Source organism: Anolis carolinensis, chromosome 2 (assembly GCF_035594765.1).
Source record: "Anolis carolinensis isolate JA03-04 chromosome 2, rAnoCar3.1.pri, whole genome shotgun sequence".
Classification (NCBI taxonomy): Eukaryota; Metazoa; Chordata; class Lepidosauria; order Squamata; family Dactyloidae; genus Anolis; species Anolis carolinensis.
The window spans coordinates 207,339,808-207,357,946 of record NC_085842.1 but is presented as its reverse complement, the minus strand read 5'-3'; the positions used below and the strand labels follow the sequence as shown (position 1 = coordinate 207,357,946).

The 18,139-nt window shown below is 41.0% G+C and overlaps 1 protein-coding gene across 2 annotated transcripts in view; it reads left to right on the top strand.

Annotated features, from left to right (window-relative positions):
- The window catches only part of map3k12 (mitogen-activated protein kinase kinase kinase 12), a 169,269-nt gene that overhangs the window by 115,495 nt on the left and 35,635 nt on the right, over positions 1-18,139 (top strand). For both annotated transcript variants that reach the window (XM_062971603.1, XM_062971604.1), the window contains 3 exons: positions 8,503-9,010; positions 13,878-14,061; positions 14,645-14,836. In XM_062971603.1, coding sequence (XP_062827673.1) covers positions 8,539-9,010; positions 13,878-14,061; positions 14,645-14,836 — 848 coding nt within the window. In that variant the 5' untranslated portion in view covers positions 8,503-8,538. The remainder of the gene's footprint in view (positions 1-8,502; positions 9,011-13,877; positions 14,062-14,644; positions 14,837-18,139) is intronic.

Here is an 18,139-nt window from a genome sequence, read left to right as displayed (position 1 = left end):
TTGGCCTTGATCTCCCACAAAAAGACGTTATGCAAGCAATGAAGCCGCCTCGCTGCAGGCATCACACAATCTCAATGCAGGGATATCTGAGTGAAAAGGCTGTGCTTCCTTTCTGTTCTCTCTTTTCTGCAATCACTGTACAAGAATGCATTTTCAGGTCAGTTTGGCCCCATCTACACTGCCATACAATCCAGTTTCAGAATGCAGATCATAGACTCATATAATCCAGTTCAATGCGGTTCAGTCTGCATTATAGGAGTTTACACTGACCATTATAATGCAGTTAAAACGGGATTATACGGCAGTACAGATGAGGCCTCCTTTCCTACTTAACACTTGTCCTCTCTCTCTTCTCTCTCTCTAATTTGAAATAAAACATCCCAGCTTCTGTTTAGGTTTCCAAAGCTTTGCATTCTTGGTGCTGTTACAACCATATACAGTGATACCTTGAGTTAAGAGTTTAATTTGTTCTGTGACTTAGCTCTTAACTCAAATCACTCTTATCTCAAGTCACTTCTGGTGTGAGAGAATTGGCCGTCTACAAGGACGTTGCCCAAGGAGCCCCAGTGGCAAAGTGTGTTAAAGCACTGAGCTGCTGAACTTGCAGACCGAAAGGTCGCAGGTTCAAATCCCGGGAGCAGAGTGAGCACCCGCTATTAGCTCCAGCTTCTGCCAACCTAGCAGTTTGAAAACATGCCAATGTGAGTAGATCAATAGGTACTGCTCCGGCGGGAAGGTAACGGCGTTCCATGCAGTCATGCCGGCCACATGACTTTGGAGGTATCTACGAACAACGCCGGCTCTTCAGCTTAGAAATGGAGATGAGCACCAACCCCCAGAGTCAGACATGACTGGACTTAACGTCAGGGGAAGACCTTTACCTTTACCTAAGGACGTTGCCCAAGGTGACGCCTGTATATTTTGATGTTTTACCATCCTTGTGGGAGGCTTCTATCATATCCCATGGAGCTGGAGCTGATAGAGAGAGCTCATCCACACTCTCCTCAGGTTGGATTTGAACTGGCAACCTTCAGGTCAGCAACCTGACCTTCAAGTCAGCAGTCCTGCCGGCACAAGGGTTTAACCCACTGCACCACCGGGGGCACCAGAAGCGACTTGCAGTTTCTCAAGTCACTCCTGACACAGGAAAAAAAACCCTCTTATCTCAAATGCTATTAATCCATTCTTCCCCCCAACCCCCTCCCATTTTTTTGTTATGTTCTTTTAAATAAGAATGTGTAATTTATAAATAGAGAATAATGTATAAATGCACATTCATATGGAAAAATAAAAAATGAAAGATCAACTTTAAAATGGTAGAGGCACAAAATTGTGGCAAGGAAGCACAAAGTGAAGAGGCAGAAGCATCATTTTCTTCATACTTTACTCATTCCAGCTCCCCGCCCCTCTTACTCTCATCCTCTCTTTCTTCACGAAACCAAATATACCAGGAATATAAACCACACAAAATCAACTAACCCAAAGTTCCTCAAAGTGGACAAGAACCAAGCGGGCAGCAATCTCCCAAAGCAAACAAGGGCACAAGGCATAGAGGCTGCTCCCTTGAAGCCCTAAAGCTCTGTACTCACACAGTAGAGCTCCCTTTGGCACTTGCTCTTAACTCAAAATGCCTCTTGTATGTCAAAGTGAAACCTGAGCCAAGCGTTGGCTCTTAACTTAAACACTCTTAAGTTGGGGCATTCTTAAGTTGAGGTCCTACTGTATTGCAAACACATTGCAGCAGCAAGTTTCCTCCCGGGACAAATATGTGGCAACTTCAGGAGCTTTTGGAGAAGGAGGTGTTAATTCTGTCAGGTTTGCCATCACCAAACCACTATTCTTATCTTGAGTTGGCCTTTTTGTTAATCCACAATTGTGGGGTTTGAAGCCTAAATTCTGTGGATCTGCAATTTGGCGGAAAAATCAATTTATCTCTTAAAACTACCAGTATCGGGATTTCATAGGATGGAGCCATTAAGATTTCAGGTAGTATCAAAGTACTATATAATAATGAGGTGTGTGTGGATACACCTTGGCTATCTCGGCAACTTTTTTATCATTTTGAAAGATTTGTTCTTTATGAATTTTGAAATATCTAACTACATTAGGAGCCCCAGTGGCGAAGTGTGTTAAAGCACTGAGCTGCTGAACTTGCAGACCGAAAGGTCCCAGGTTCAAATCCCAGGAGCAGAGTGAGCGCCCACTGTTGTTCCAGCTTCTGCCAACCTAGCAGTTTGAAAACATGCCAATGTGAGTAGATCAATAGATACCACTCTGGCGGGAAGGTAACGGCGCTCCATGCAGTCATGCCGGCCACATGACCTTAGAGGTGTCTACGGACAACGCCGACTCTTCGGCTTAGAAATGGAGATGAGCACCAACCCCCAGAGTCGGACACAACTGGGCTTAACGTCAGGGGAAACCTTTACCTTTTACTACTACATTAAATATTTAGTGTACTTTTGTCCTTCTACTTTTAATAACTCTTAAACATTAGCTTTTCAGTTTTGTTTCATTTGCGTTAACCAAGTACCCAGTAAATGAGCCAATATCCAGCCATGCTTTTATAAAACATCAGTCTGATTACTTCACAACCTCTGAGGATGCCTGCCATCGATGTGGGCGAAATGTCAGGAGAGAATGCTTCTGGACCATGGCCATACAGCTCGGAAAACACACAACAACCCATCAGCCTGCTTGATTGACTGGGGTTTTTTTGCAAACAAATAGCAAAGATAATTGTATAAATTACAATTCGAACTTGTTTAAATGCCATTGGATTAGATCACCTTAAGACCACTATAATAAAACATGGCTGGAGAGGAGGGCCAATGCCCAGTGAGCTGAATCAGGATTTGATCTGCTGTAACATGCATCTGCCAGTTGAACCATGAAGGTCAGTTGGACCCCACAGCTAAGAGATGCCCTTAGTGTCCCCCTTTTATCCTTTTCCGATGCTAAACTCCCTTTTCCTTTCCCTCCCTGTTCACTGCTCTGATCTTGTAATCCCCTTGGTACTTTTAAGACCATCTTTGTTGGCTTTGCTGTGCACTGTATTACATTAAAGCTTCTTAGCATCCTTTCTAAAGGTCTTGTGTTCCTTTGTCCCTTTTCTTCTGGCCTCCCATTAAGCTCCCCATTTGTTCCAGTCCAAGAACTCCATCTCCTTAATCAATCCATGAGTTTGGGACTCCTAGCGATGGCTTTGTGATTTTTTCCCCCTCCCCATATGTTTCCCCTCCATGCACCCACCTTCAGGCATGCTTTTACCCCCCTGACCTCTTTTGATAACATTGCATTTAATTTGCTCATATTGACGTTCCTTTGAGAGACCTACGTTTATTACACACACACACACACACACTGCTTCTAGGGAAATTAATTTAGAAGAAACGCTGCTTCCCCAGCGGCCGTGTTGAACTTGTTTTAGATTGTGATTGCTTTTGTATTTACTGCTGGCCGATGCCAAAAACAACACCATACTCGGGGTGGCACCCAAGGCGTTGCAGTTTGCTTTAAATGGACAAAGGAAAGGAGAGGTTAGGGTTGGGCAGCCAAGCTTTGGAAAAACAACTTTTCTGAAAGCAATGAGTACAGCAATGAGTTAAGATATATAGCTGTGGAGGAACCGTTTAAGATGGTAAAGGAAAGGCTGACTTTGAAAATGCATCTGGAGAGAGAAATGGCAGGAGACATTGCCATAAGATAGAGAGGCTGATAGAAAATATGGGTGCATCTGCACTTTAGAATTAATGCAGTTTGACACCACTTTAACTGCCATACCACGTTTCCCTGAAAATAAGACAGTGTCTTATGTTAATTTTTGCTCCCAAAGATGCACTTGGTCTTATTTTCAGGGGATGTCTTATTTTTCCATGAAGAAGAATTCACATTTATTGTTGAACAAAAAATTTGAACATTTATTATATACTGTACAGTAGTTGTCATCACAAACCAGCATAACCAGACAAACTGTGAATCCTATCAAAAATTTCTTGTTACTACCATTATTTCCATGTACAATAATCTATGATACATACATTTACCAATCCTGCATGCTTTGGTGTTCTGTTCGGCGGGCATGCTTTCAAACAAAAACTTTGCTAGGTCTTACTTTTGTGGGGGGCCTTATATTTAGCAATTCAGCAAAACCTCTACTAGGTCTTATTTTCTGGGGATGTCTAATTTTAGGGGAAACAGGGTAGTCAATGCTATGGAATCATGGTCTTTAGGAATGTATCTATCTTTAGTCTTTCCGTATTATTTTTGAACTCTAGTATTACGTTTTCTGTTAAAGAAGTGATCTTCAACAACACATCTACTTTATTAACGGAAGAACATCTGAATATAGTTTAGTAAATCTGCCACGATCCCTTTAGTCTCCTTTCATTTCCAGTGTAGATAATGCGAATTGTCAATGTCAGTGCTTTATGTCATAATGAATTAGTCTTCAAGGTGCCACAAAATACTTTGACTTTCGTTGCAACACACTAACACAATTACTGCTGTTAGAGTACCTAGTCTGCTTATTATAACTCCAAGTGCTGTTGAATTGCATCTCCCAAGATGCCTTACTGTTGGCTAGGACTGGGGAGAGCTGTATTGAAACAGCTTTTAGGGTGCCATACTTTTTAATATTCTTAGTCCAAATGTTTGTTAAATGCACAGAATATAAGCGATGTAATAAAGAGCAGAAGGTTAGGCTCAGCAAGAAAGCAAAGGAAGGTGACACTTAGGCCTCTTCTACACTGCCAGATAATCCGGGTTTTCAAAACAGAAAATCCACATTTTCTGACTGCAACTGGATTATCTAAGGGCTCTTCCAGACAGGCCCTATATCCCAGGATATGGTCTCAGTTTTCTTTTTATCCCAGATTATCTGGCAATGGGGACTCATGTAATCCAGTTTAAAGCAGAAAACCTGGGATCAGATCCTGGGATATAGGGCCTCTCTGGAAGGGCCCTAGGTTATCTCAAGGCCCTTCCACACAGCTGAATAAAATCCCATGTTTTCTCCTTTGACCTGGAATATATGGCATTGTGGACTCAGGCCCCTTCCACACAGCTGAATAAAACCCCACATTTTTTTCTGCTGAACTGGAATATATGGCAATGTGGACTCAGATAACCCAGTTCAAAGCAGATATTGTAGATCAGGGGTCCCCAAACTAAGGCCCGGGGGCCGGATGCGCCCCCTCCAGGGTCATTTACCTGGCCCCCACCCTCAGTTTTATAATATATTTTTATATCAGTTTTAATAATATAATATATTGTATATACATATAATATTGATAAAAATATTATAATATTATACAATATAATATTAATAATAATACCATATAATAATATTAATTATATGTTATATATTACATATAGTATTACAGTATAGTGGTATAGTTCAATATAGTAATGTATAATGCTAATATTGTGCTATGCTAATAATATCATATATTGTATGTACATACAGCTGCTCTGAGTCCCCTTTGGGGTAAGAAGGGTGGGATATAAATGTAGTAAATAAATGTAGTAAGTAAATAAATAAATAATTTTAGACTTAAGGTAAAGGTTTCCCCTGACGTTAAGTCCAATCATGTCTGATTCTGGGGGTTGGTGCTCATCTCCATTTCTAAGCCGAAGAGCCGGCGTTGTCCGTAGACACCTCCAAGGTCATGTGGACGGCATGACTGCATGGAGCGCCGTTACCTTCCCGCCAGAGCGGGAATCTACTCACATTGGCATGTTTTTGAACTGCTAGGTTGGTAGAAGCTAGAGCTAACAATGGGTGCTCACTCCGCTCCCAGGATTTGAACCTGGGACCTTTCAGTCTGCAAGTTCAGCAGCTCAGTGCTTTAACACACTTCGCCACCAGGTCTCCTAATTTTAGACTTAGGCTCACCCAAAGTCTGAAATGACTTGAAGGCACACAACAACAACAATCCTAATTAACTTGACTATCTCATTGGCTAGTAGCAGGCCCACACTTTCCATTGAAATCCTGATAGGTTTATGTTGGTTAAGATTGTTTTCATTTTTAAATATTGTATTGTTCTTTCATTGTTGTTGTTTCAAATGATAATTTGGCCCCTCAACAGTCTGAAGGATTGTAGACTTGCCCTTTGCTTTAAAAGTTTGAGGACCCCTGTTGTAGATTATCTGCCTTGATATTCTGGGATATAGGTCTGTGTGGAAGGGCCCTTAGTCTACACTGCCATATAATCCAGTTCAAAGCAAATAATGTGGATTTTATACAGCTGTGTAGAAGGGGCCATTGTCACTGTTTCACCGGCTTAAGGGCATTGTAGGAGGTGATGATGATGATGATGATAACAACAACAACAACAACAACAACAACTGTATTTGTATCCCACCCCATCTCCCCAAGGGACTTGGAGCAGCTTACATGACAACACAATGCAAGTGAAATACGTAAAGTATACACAGAATTTAGCCAAAAACAATAAAACACTAAGTGACAAAATTTATAACAACATTTGCAACAACAGGGGTAAATATAGAAAACATCAACTGAAACAAAATAACAATAAGAAACAATAATATATTGTAGTTAAAACAACTATACAACCCAAGTGACATCTTGTCCCTCCTTCTGCAACATTCACACTCTTAGGCTGGATCCAGTTTCTGGATCCAGATTACCTGATTTGAACTGGACTATATGAGTCTACACTGCCATATAATCGAGTTCAAATCAGATAATATGGATGCAGAAACTGGATTATTTGACACGTTATGTCTAATAGGTATATTGGGGGCTTTTGGGTACAGCTGCATCCAGGCAGCGGCATCTGGTGTGTATGGGTGAAAGAAGGCACCTTGGTTTGTTCCAGTTGCTCTAGACTAGAGCAATGGTTCTTAAACTTTGTCCCTCCAGGTGTTTTGGACTTCATCTTCCAAAATAACTCTTGGACAAGCAGGCTGGTGTTTCTGGAAGTTGAAGTTCAAAATGCCTGGAGAGTCCTCCAGTTTTTTTAGACTTCACCTCCCAAAATTCCTGACTGTTGACCAAGTCAGCTAGGATTTCTGGGAGTTGAAATCCAAAACACCCAGAGAATGAAAACTTGGGCATCACTGCCCTAAAGTATCCAAGAGAGGACTCTTCTCTAAATATTTCCAAACCTCCTTTTACAATGCCATATAAAATCCATATTACCTGCTTTGAACTGGATTATGTGGCAGTGTAGGGTCATATATCCAGTTCAAAGTAGATAATGTGGATTATATCTGCTTTGATAATCTGGGGTATATGGCAGTGTTGAAGGGGCCCTAGATCTTCCAGCATTATTCTAGGATATGCTTCCTCTAGAGGTTGCTTGTTCAAGAGAGTTTTACTATTACAGTAGAGTCTCACTTATCCAAGCCTCGCTTAACCAAGCCTCTGGATTATCCAAGCCATTTTTGTAGTCAATGTTTTCAATATATAATGAAATTTTGGTGCTAAATTCATAAATACAGTAATTACAACATAACCTTACTGTGTATTAAACTACAGTAGAGTCTCACTTATCCAAGCTAAACGGGCCGGCAGAAGCTTGGATAAGCGAATATCTAGGATAATAAGGAGGGATAAGGAAAAGCCTATTAAACATCAAATTAGGTTATGATTTTACAAATTAAGCATCAAAACATCATGTTTTACAACAAATTTGACAGTAAAAGCAGTTCAATATGCAGTAATGTTATGTTGTAATTACTGTATTTACGAATTTAGCACCAAAATATCACGATATATTGAAAACATTGACTACAAAAATGGCTTGGATAATCCAGAAACTTGGATAAGCGAGGCTTGGATAAGTGAGACTCTACTGTACTTTTTCTGTCAATTTTTTTGTATAACATGATGTTTTGGTGCTTAATTTGTAAAATCATAACCTAATTTGATGTTTAATAGGCTTTTCCTTAATCCCTCCTTATTATCCAAGATATTCGCTTATCAAAACTTCTGCCGGCCTGTTTAGCTTGGATATGTGAGACTCTACTGTACTTCCAGTTTTGTATCTGTACAAAGTCCTGGAACATATCCCTCAAAGATTCAGGTGTCACATTTTTGGCCCTTGGAATGTCCCTGACTAAGGGCCCTTCCACACAGCCATATAATCCAGAATATCAAGGCAGATAGTCCACATCATCTGATTTGAACTGGATTATTCGAGTTTACACTGCTATATAATCCCCTTCAAAGCAGATAATCTGGATTTTCTACAGCTGTGTAGAAGAGGCCTGAATGTTCTGTGGCAGTGATTCAATCATTTGGAAGAAATGAGGGTCGGAACTGGAATATCTAGATTAAGCAGAAATGAGAATGGATTATTAAAATGAGCATGTAACTAACTATATGATCCAATTTCCTTTTGATATACTGGCTCAGGATATAGTTATTAATAAGTCAATATGTTGCCCTACAAATCCCACAAACCCTCTAATCCTATTAACAATTTTACTCACAGTTATTTTTCTTGCTCTCTTTCCCTCTCTCCTTAGGGACTAGCTGCACGTTATTCCAAGCCGCACATCATCATGGCATGCCTGCACGAGACCCGCACACCTTCCCCCTCCTTTGGCAGTTTCAACACTATCCTAGCGGAGAGTTCCCTCCGAAAATTGGACCCGGATGCTTCAGACTGCACCCCGGAAAAGGACCTTACGCCGACGCAGTGTGTGTTGAGGGATGTGCTTCCCATCGATGGCGGAGGAGGAGGTGGAGGGGGGCACAGCCCTACTCCCAGCGAAGAGACCCACGACCAGTTTGCCAACAGTGTCCTGCAGCTCCACGAAAATGAAGCTGGAGGTCATGGAGGAGGAAGTGGGGCAGGCGCAGGGGCCGGGGCTGGCAATCCGGAGGTGCGGGCCACCCGCTACCATGCTGACCAGGTTCGGCTCCACTGCCAGTCTGGAAGCGGCTTCCTGGAAGGCCTCTTCGGTTGCCTGAAGCCCGTCTGGACCATGATTGGCAAAGCGTATTCCACTGAACACAAACAGCAACAGGAAGGTAAGTAGAAGGACTTTTCTGCACAGGTAATAGCAGGGAACCATTAGGAAATAAGAAAACATAACCATGGTATGAGAGCAGCTATGGTCTCCAGACTTTGCCAAATATGATTCTTAATGCAGGAGGCAGAGTGCATGCTTTGCATTAAGAAGATCTCTAAGGCCCCTGCCATATAAAATCCAGATTATCTGCTTTGAACTGGATTATATGCCAATGTAGGTAACGGTAAAAGTTTTCCCCTGACGTTAAGTCCAGTCGTGACTGACTCTGGGGGTTGGTGCTCATCTCCATTTCTAAGCCGAAGAGCCGGCGTTGTCCGTAGACATCTCCAAGGTCATGTGGCCAGCATGACTGCATGGAGCGCCGTTACTTTCCCGACGGAGCGGTACCTATTGATGTAATCACATTGGCATATTTTCGAATTGCTAGGTTGGCAGGAGCTGGAGCTAACAGCGGCCGCTCCCGCCGCTCCCGGGGTTTGAACCTGGGACCTTTCGGTCTGAAAGTTCAGCAGCTCAGCGCTTTAACACACTTCGCCACTGGGGCTCCTTGGATTATATGCCAATGTAGACTCATATAATTCAAGTCAAAGCAGATAATGTGGATTATCTGCTTTGGTAATCTGAATTATACCGCAGTGTAGAAGGGACCCAAGTCTACCCCTTGCGTCTCAAGGGAAAGTAGGACAAGGCAGATTTCTGAAATCCAAAATGATAGCTGTCAGTTGGCATAAAATAAGCAACACTCATTCATAGATATACCAGCGGGTTGATGCAGAGTATGAAAAAATGTATCGCATCACTACAACTCCCAGAATCCCCACAGTCAGCATGGCTTGGATTGCCAGAATGAAAATTGGCTTTTGTATCTTTAATTATTGCAAAATCCAACATTAAAAAAAGAGTGACAATTTTCTTGGACACCTAAAATGCAGATAATACATCATGAATGTTTTCAAAGCTTCACTGGATTATTCATCATCCAAAGATGTTAAAAATCGCACAGGAAAAGAAAGGTGACAAAGTTAGATTCACAGCCCTTCATTTTGTCTCAAATGTTCCTCTATTATACTATGTAACATGATTTTCTTCCTGGGTTATACATGTATTTTCCTAATTGGTTCTATCATAAAACACGAAAAGGTTTATTAAAAAGTTTATTAAACTTTTTGCGGGACATCCTGCAGCACATTTTGCTATAGTTTTCAATGAATATCTTATCAAGTCTCAACCAATTCAACATAGTTTGTGGCAGCCACAAAAACAAAGTTTCTGGAGTATAACAACTACTTTCTAAGTAAATACCACACAATTAAACAGGAAATAATACTTTCAAACCAGGAACAGAAACATTTTCAAATATAATGTCATCACTAGCCTTTCTATAAAAATAGAACTTGCAAATTGAATTCCAAATACAAGAGGTTTCAATTTTTGGAGTCCCTATACTGTTATATCTCTTAATTTTTTGAGGTTTTTATCGCCAACAAAAGAAAAAAAAAACACTGGCAAGTATTATCTATACAACACCTAAATGTTTTTTCAGTTGTAACAGCACAGGGAATTCCTAAGATATTGCGTATTCTGTGCCTAAGAAAGGGGCAGTTAGCTTCACACAGGATGGACCAGCCTGGATCTCAAGAGAATTTATTTCTCTGCTGCGAATGAAGTTGAATTTTTTATTACCTGCCTTTTATCACCCTTTATCCTGGTCGTCATGTGGCCAAGAAGGGGGATGGCCTCCCTCTGCATTAAAAGGCCACAGCACCATTTCAACTACCCTTGAATCTGTGGAAGATGTTTCTTGTTATCTTGCTATAGGACAACAAATACCTGTTAAAATTCTCTTCTCTATGTAATCATTAAAGGTACAGGAGTGTCTCCAATTTTCAGTCTGGCAACCCTTATACATAGCTAATGACCATATTCCTTTTTCTTAAAAAAAATTTTTCCAACATGGTCCTGAAGTAAATATAGGAATTGTAATCATAAGAATAGCATTCCCAGTCCCTTGTCTGCTTCAGAATAATGCAGCTTTCTGATGTTGTCAGGCTAAAGGCCTCACTGTAACTCTAAAAGAGGAAGGAAAGAACCTTATTAGCGCAAATGTTATGGAGCCGTGGTGGCACAATGGATTAATGATGATGATGATAATAATAATAATAATAATAATAATAATAATAATAATAATAATAATAATAAGTTTATTTATATCCCACCTCCATCTCCCCCGAAGGGGACTCGGGGCGGCTTACAGCAAAATCAAAATACAGGCGATGATAAAATATGAAACATCAAAGGACAACAACAAAAACCAATAATAAAATATACACAATAGGCGAAAAAATACAACACAGAATTAAAACATCAAATTAAAAACAATGAGGTTGCAATAGTGGATAAGCAAGGTGCACATTATGAGTAACAAATTCGTAAATAGATAAAGTGCATTAAAATCATTTAAGGTCACATTAGGTAGGGAGGAGTCCTGAATAATATCAAGCAATCAGGAATCAGGGGAAGAGCGACCGGTACAAAAGGTCGAGGAGCATTAAACCCTTGTGCCGGCTGAACTGCTGACCTGAAGGTTGGCAGTTCGAAACCGCAAGACAGGGTGAGCTCCCGTCTATCAGCCCTAGCTTCCCATGCAGGAACATGAGAGAAGCCTCCCACAGGATGGTAACACATCTGGGCGTCCCCTGGGCAAAGTCTCTGTAGACGGCCAATTCTTTCACACCAGAAGCAGACAAGTCACTTCTTGCACTATTTTTAAAAAGTGCAAATGCTATTTGTCATGTTCATTATTTATTTATTTCCAATATTTCTATCCCGCCCTTCTCCCCGAGGGGACTCAGTTCACTCTGTGATCTTTTCTACTCCACTATTGCCCCCCAAAACATGGTAACTAATTACTGATTCTCAGAGATCATCTGTGCCCAAAAGTGAGTTTTACCTGTTTCAGTTTTTATAGAGTATGTAACCTTTGATGTAAGCTTCATATGTTTGGGGAAAGAGCGCTCTTTGCTCCAATGACACATCCAAGCGGTAAGAGATTATTACTGCTACCTTCGGTGAGTTTTCATAAGTTGATTCAGATGGCAACAATTAGACTCTCAATGGCCACTAGCTTAGGCCCCTTCCACACAGCTGTATGAAATCCACATTGAACTGGATTATATGGCAGATTGGACTCAGATAACCCAGTTCAAAGCAGATATTGTGTATTATCTGCCTTGATATGCTGGGTTATATGGCTGTGTGGTAGGGCCCTTAGTCTTGCATTTCTCCTTAAATAATTGTTGCTATTTTTCCCATTTCCAAAAACTGTTTTTGGACACTCAGTACCCTTCCACACAGCCATATAATCCAGAATATCAAGGCAGAAAATCCCACAACATCTGCTTTGAACTGGGTTATCTGAGTCCAGACTGCCATATATTCCAGTTCAAAGCAGAAAATGTGGGATTTTATTCAGTTGTGTGGAAGGGGCCTCAGATATTAAAACTATCAGTTAAATGACTACTCAAAGTTGCTCCACTCAGTTTACAACTTGCTTAGACAGCATGGAGAAAGAAAATACTTGATTGACATTCATTGGACCATTGTACTATTGATTTGACATGTGCCTTTGTCAAATGCCATGCTGTTTTCCCCATGGTTCTGTCTTTACCCAAACTGAAGAAAGCCCAACTTGGGGGGAAAATGAAAACAGGATGCTTTTAGAGCCACTCTCCCATCGTTCTTTTTTAAAGGGTATTCTTTTGATGTGATCAGAAAAGCGAGACTGTGACAACTCAGCACTTGCTCCTGGTAGCTTTAGAAGGGTTTGCCATTTTACAATCTAGTAGTAGCTATGAAACATAGCAAGATGTACACATGACTTAACTGCAGTACTTTATATAGTCAGTAACTTGTAACTTTATGTGTAATTTTCTGTGGAAGAGTACAGTAAAATTCGTTGAAATATTCTGGAAGTTGTAGTCTAAAAAGTAACTCTTCCATTGCTCTGTGATCAAGGTCAATCCATAGTAATTTTATAATACAGGCTGAGTATCTGATATCTTAGGAGCGCCGGTTGCGAAGTGCGTTAGAGCACTGAGCTGGAGACCGAAAGGTCCCAGGTTCAAACCTCGGGAGCGGTGTGAGTGGCCGCTGTTAGCTCCAGCTCCTGCCAACCTAGCAGTTCAAAAATGTGAGTAAATCAATAGGTACCGCTCCAACAGGAAGGTAACGGCGCCCCATGCAGTCATGCCGGCCACATGACCTTGGAGGTGTCTACGGACAACGCCGGCTCTTTGGCTTAGAAATGGATATGAGCACCAACCCCCAGAGTCAGACATGACTGGACTTAACGTTAGGGGAAACCTTTATCTTTACCTGATATCTTAATACTTAGGACCAGAGGTGTGTTTGACTTCGGATTTTGGAATTCCTGGATTTGCATATATTTATATAGTAAGATATCTTGAAGATGAGACTTGAGTCTAAACACCAAATTCAAGTATGTTTCATATGCACCTTAGGCCCCTTCTACATTGCCATATAAAATCCAGATTATCTGCTTTGAACTAGATTATATGGCAGTGTAGACTCATATAATCCAGTTCAAAGCAAAGAATGTGGATTATCTGTTTTGATAATCTGGATTATATGGCAGTGTAGATAGGGCCTTGCACGGTGGTACGTTAATGAAGGAATGGTACAAAGTGTTCAATGAAAAGGCAAGCAGGAATTTGAGACTTCAACATGAGACTTCAGGAACAGAAAAAAGAAACTAAGGGATTGAGTGCCTAATCAGAGAAGAAGCATTGATGAATAACCTTTCACTGAGTAACTCTGAGCTAACACTTTTCCCCCTTTTGATACAGATCCTTGGGAAGTGCCCTTTGAAGAGATTATGGACTTGCAGTGGGTGGGCAGTGGGGCACAGGGGGCTGTCTTCCTGGGACGCTTCCATGGGGAGGAGGTGGCTGTCAAGAAGGTGCGAGACTTCAAGGAGACAGACATCAAGCACCTGCGGAAGCTGAAACATCCCAACATCATTACCTTCAAGTGAGTACGGAGCACAGCAGGACTCCTCATAGGATGGAGTAATGTTGTAATTTATTCCCACTTGATTTCAGACAAAGGTTTATTGACCACAATAAAGGCTACTGACTGACTGACTGACTCCTCATAGGATGGCCTTGCAGTCTCTGAGTCATTTGGGATACTCTTGAGCTGCCACCAAGTGATCGTAAAAATATCATGCGACACATAACAATAATAACAAAATACCCATAGGAGCTACAACAAACCACATACAAGCACACAACCCAGCAACCCTTCTATGGATTCCCCTTTTTTGGGGACAGGCCCTGCTTAACAAAAAAGGTATTTGCCTGCTCGCCAAAAAGGGCAACTGGAAAGGCACCAGCCTAGCCTGCCTTAAGAGAAGATTGAAAAGCATGAGAGTGGCTTCTTAATGGCAATATGACAGTATTCTTCATTGTTTTACAAGGCACATTACAAGCTGTTGCCTTTGGATGGTCATCCTCTGCCATTACTCCTCACTTTAGCTGATCCACATATTCCTCCCACCCCATGAATTCCAACCAATGCCTCAATGTGCTCTTTGTTTTCTCCATTTCCTTAGGGGTGTTTGTACCCAGGCTCCCTGCTACTGCATCATCATGGAGTTCTGTGCCCAGGGCCAGCTGTATGAGGTGCTGCGAGCCGGGCGCAAGGTCACACCCTCCCTGTTGGTCGACTGGTCTATGGGTATTGCCGGCGGCATGAATTACCTGCACCTCCATAAGATCATCCACCGTGACCTCAAGTCACCCAAGTAAGAAGGGACGGGGAAATTACCATCAGGTCTGTGTCTCTCTCTGTGTGTGAAGGATGCGGAAGACAGTTGGACAAAGGGAATAAGGAATTCACAGATGGAATGGGCATGGGCGAAGTGATTCCCCAACATTTAAAGTTCCCCAGAGTCATAATTATGAGGGCAGTGTGCGTGTGTGTGGCATCCATATTCCTCATTAAAGTAACCCAGTTCCTGAGCCTAGAAAAAACACATTTGTAGTCTGCATAAATTATGTAGGTCAAGCAATGCAACACTTGCCATTCCCTCCCCCCCTGCCAATGCTGCTGTGGATGCAATTTTAGAGCATTATCTTTGCTATTACTGCTATTTATATTGGTGGTGACTTTCACAGGTTCATAGGCAAAGGAAAGAAGTACAAAGAAAAAGATAGTTCTCTGTCCCCAAGGAATTTACAGTTTTTTAAACTGTAGTTTCCAGACAAAACACACAAATAAAAATAATGTACAGGCTGTGCTTCATATACTCACAAAGGAAGACCCCCAAATTTTAAAATGAGAATTTACCTCCAAAGAGCAATACATTCTTCAGTGGTAACCTGTTAATCTACTTCTCCACTCCTGGGGGGTTAGGGGCTCAGGATCCCTGCAATTTGATCAATATGGATGTGATTAATATATTAACTCTAGTAATATCTAGGTCTAGTAATATCTAGGTGGAGCCCTCAATGGCACAGCATGTTAAAGCACTGAGCTGCTGAACTTGCAGACCGAAAGGTCACAGGTCCGAATCTGGGGAGCGGAGTGAGCGCCTGCTGTCAGCTCCAGCTTCTGCCAACCTAGCAGTTCGAAAACATGCAAATGTGAGTAGATCAATAGGTAGCGCTCCAGTGGGAAGGTTTATTTATTCTATGTCAAAAGTATTGCATAACAAATACATTTTAAAATGATGAAAAAAAGGAAATCACAAGCAACTAAATAGTTTTAGACCAAAAGCGGGCAACAGCAACCGCATTGTCCGTAGTTTTAAGCAACTCCTCCTCTGTACATGAGGCAGGACATTGTGGGCAAGCATACATATGCTTGCTTACACTCCATGCAGTCATGCTGGCCACATGACCTTGGAGGTGTCTATGGACAACGCCGGCTCTTCATCTTAGAAATGGAGATGAGCACCAACCCCCAGAGTTGGACACGACTGGTCTTAACGTCAGGGGAAAACCTTTACCCTTTACCCTAATATCTAGGTCCTCCAGCACGGCCCTGTGATCAACGTCTGCTGAAAGTTGACTATATAGCCACGCTGGAGGACCTAGAGATGCCTTGAGAGAACATATCAATCAAATCCAGAAAAATTAAACCTATAAAGGTGGAAGGCTGGCTGTATTTGGTAAAAGGGACTTCAGGAAGTTGCCTTTCAAAGAGTGGGAACTCATGCAAGTAGTCATGTTTTCTTCTAAGGACCCTTCCACACCGTTGAATAAAATCCCACATCATCTGATTTGAACTGGAATATATGGCAGTGTGGACTCAGATAACTCAGTTCAAAGCAGATATTGTGGAATCTTCTGCCTTGATATTCTGGGTTATATGGCTATGTGGAAAGGCCATTAGTTTCAAATGTCCTAAGGGTTGTTTCTTTAAATAATGAAAAGTAATGAGTACTACTTCATTTTAAATGCCGTAATAAGCAACAGTAACAAATTACAGCTATTGTTCAACAGTAACAAATTACAGCTGTGTGATCATAAATAGACTTATATGTACAGTGTTCCCTCACTTATCGCACGGATTAGATTCCAGGACCACCCGCAATAAGTGAAAATCCGCGAGGTAGGGACACTATATTTTAATATTTATACATTATTTTAGTAGTTATACACTATTTTAAGTCTTTATCAACCAATCATGTGTTGATAAATCGCCTCCTTCTCCTCCCATTGCCACTTGGGCTCCTTTTCTCTCCCTTTAGCTTCTCCTTCCTCCCTTCCTTAGGCTGTAAATTGTAAATTTTTATGATTTATAATATTCTTTTAGAGTTTATTGAAAAACGGCAAAACAGCGAATCTGCAAAATGTGAACTGCGAAGTAGTGAGGGAACACTGTATATGAAATAGAAATGAGTGGTTTTTCAGTATCCACACTCACCTGGGGGGTTTGCTGGGATGTTACACATGCAACCATCCATTGCACATTAGTAGCCAGTGGAGCAATACATGTGCTGCACTCCAATGTGCAATGAGCATCAATAGAAATCCCTGATGTGCAAAATTAGGAGTGCCTGGTGCACACTAGAAACAACCAATGAATGCATCCCTGCCTCTCCCCATTGAGACATGCAACAAAACTGTGGTGAATATGGTTTCAGGAAGGGAAACTGAATTCCTGAGAAGTTGTCTCTAAGGGCCCTTCCACACAGCCCTATGTCCCAGAATATCAAGGCAGATAATCCCACAATATCTGAGTGTGGACTCAGATATAATAATAATAACAACAACAACAATAATAATAATTTATTTTTATATCCCTCCTCCATCTCCCCGAAGGGACTCGGGGCAGCTTACATGTGGCCAAGCTCAGACAAAAACAACAAACCAAATAAAGACATCAAAAATACAAACACAGATATTAAAATGCAACCCTCTACACATAACAAAAATATAAAATAATAATCATACTAAAACATGAATTTGGCACCCAAGTAGAAAGGGTAAAAATGAACTGGGCAAAGTGCTACGAGTGAGTATTATAACACGAGGTGGTTGATTCAGTGCTAACAACAGCGAGAGAGCAACTTGGGGTCCAGTTCAAAGCAGATATTGTGGGATTTTCTGCCTTGATATTCTAGGTTATATGGCTGTGTGGAAAGGCCCCAAGAAGACAGTCCCAGATGCCTTCATATTGCTAAGGGAAAGGCATTTAATGCATTTTCAGGGCACACTGTGTTCCATGGCTGAGAAATAATCAATTTTTGGATTCACCTGAGAGCCAGGAAAATAGTTCCATCTTGTCTCCTGTGCCATAGCAACATGCTATGCTAATTTTACATACATACATATATATATAATATACAATAATTTATAAATATATAATATATTGTATATACTTATAATATTGATACTAATATTATAATGTAATACAATATTATACTAATAATAATATAATATAATATTAATTATATATTATATATTAAATGTAATATTACTAATAATATTACCATATAATGATATAGTACAATATAGTAATTTAATGCTTATATTGTGCTATGCTAATAATAATACATTGTATGTACATTTGATTTGTAAACCGTTCTGAGTCCCATCCA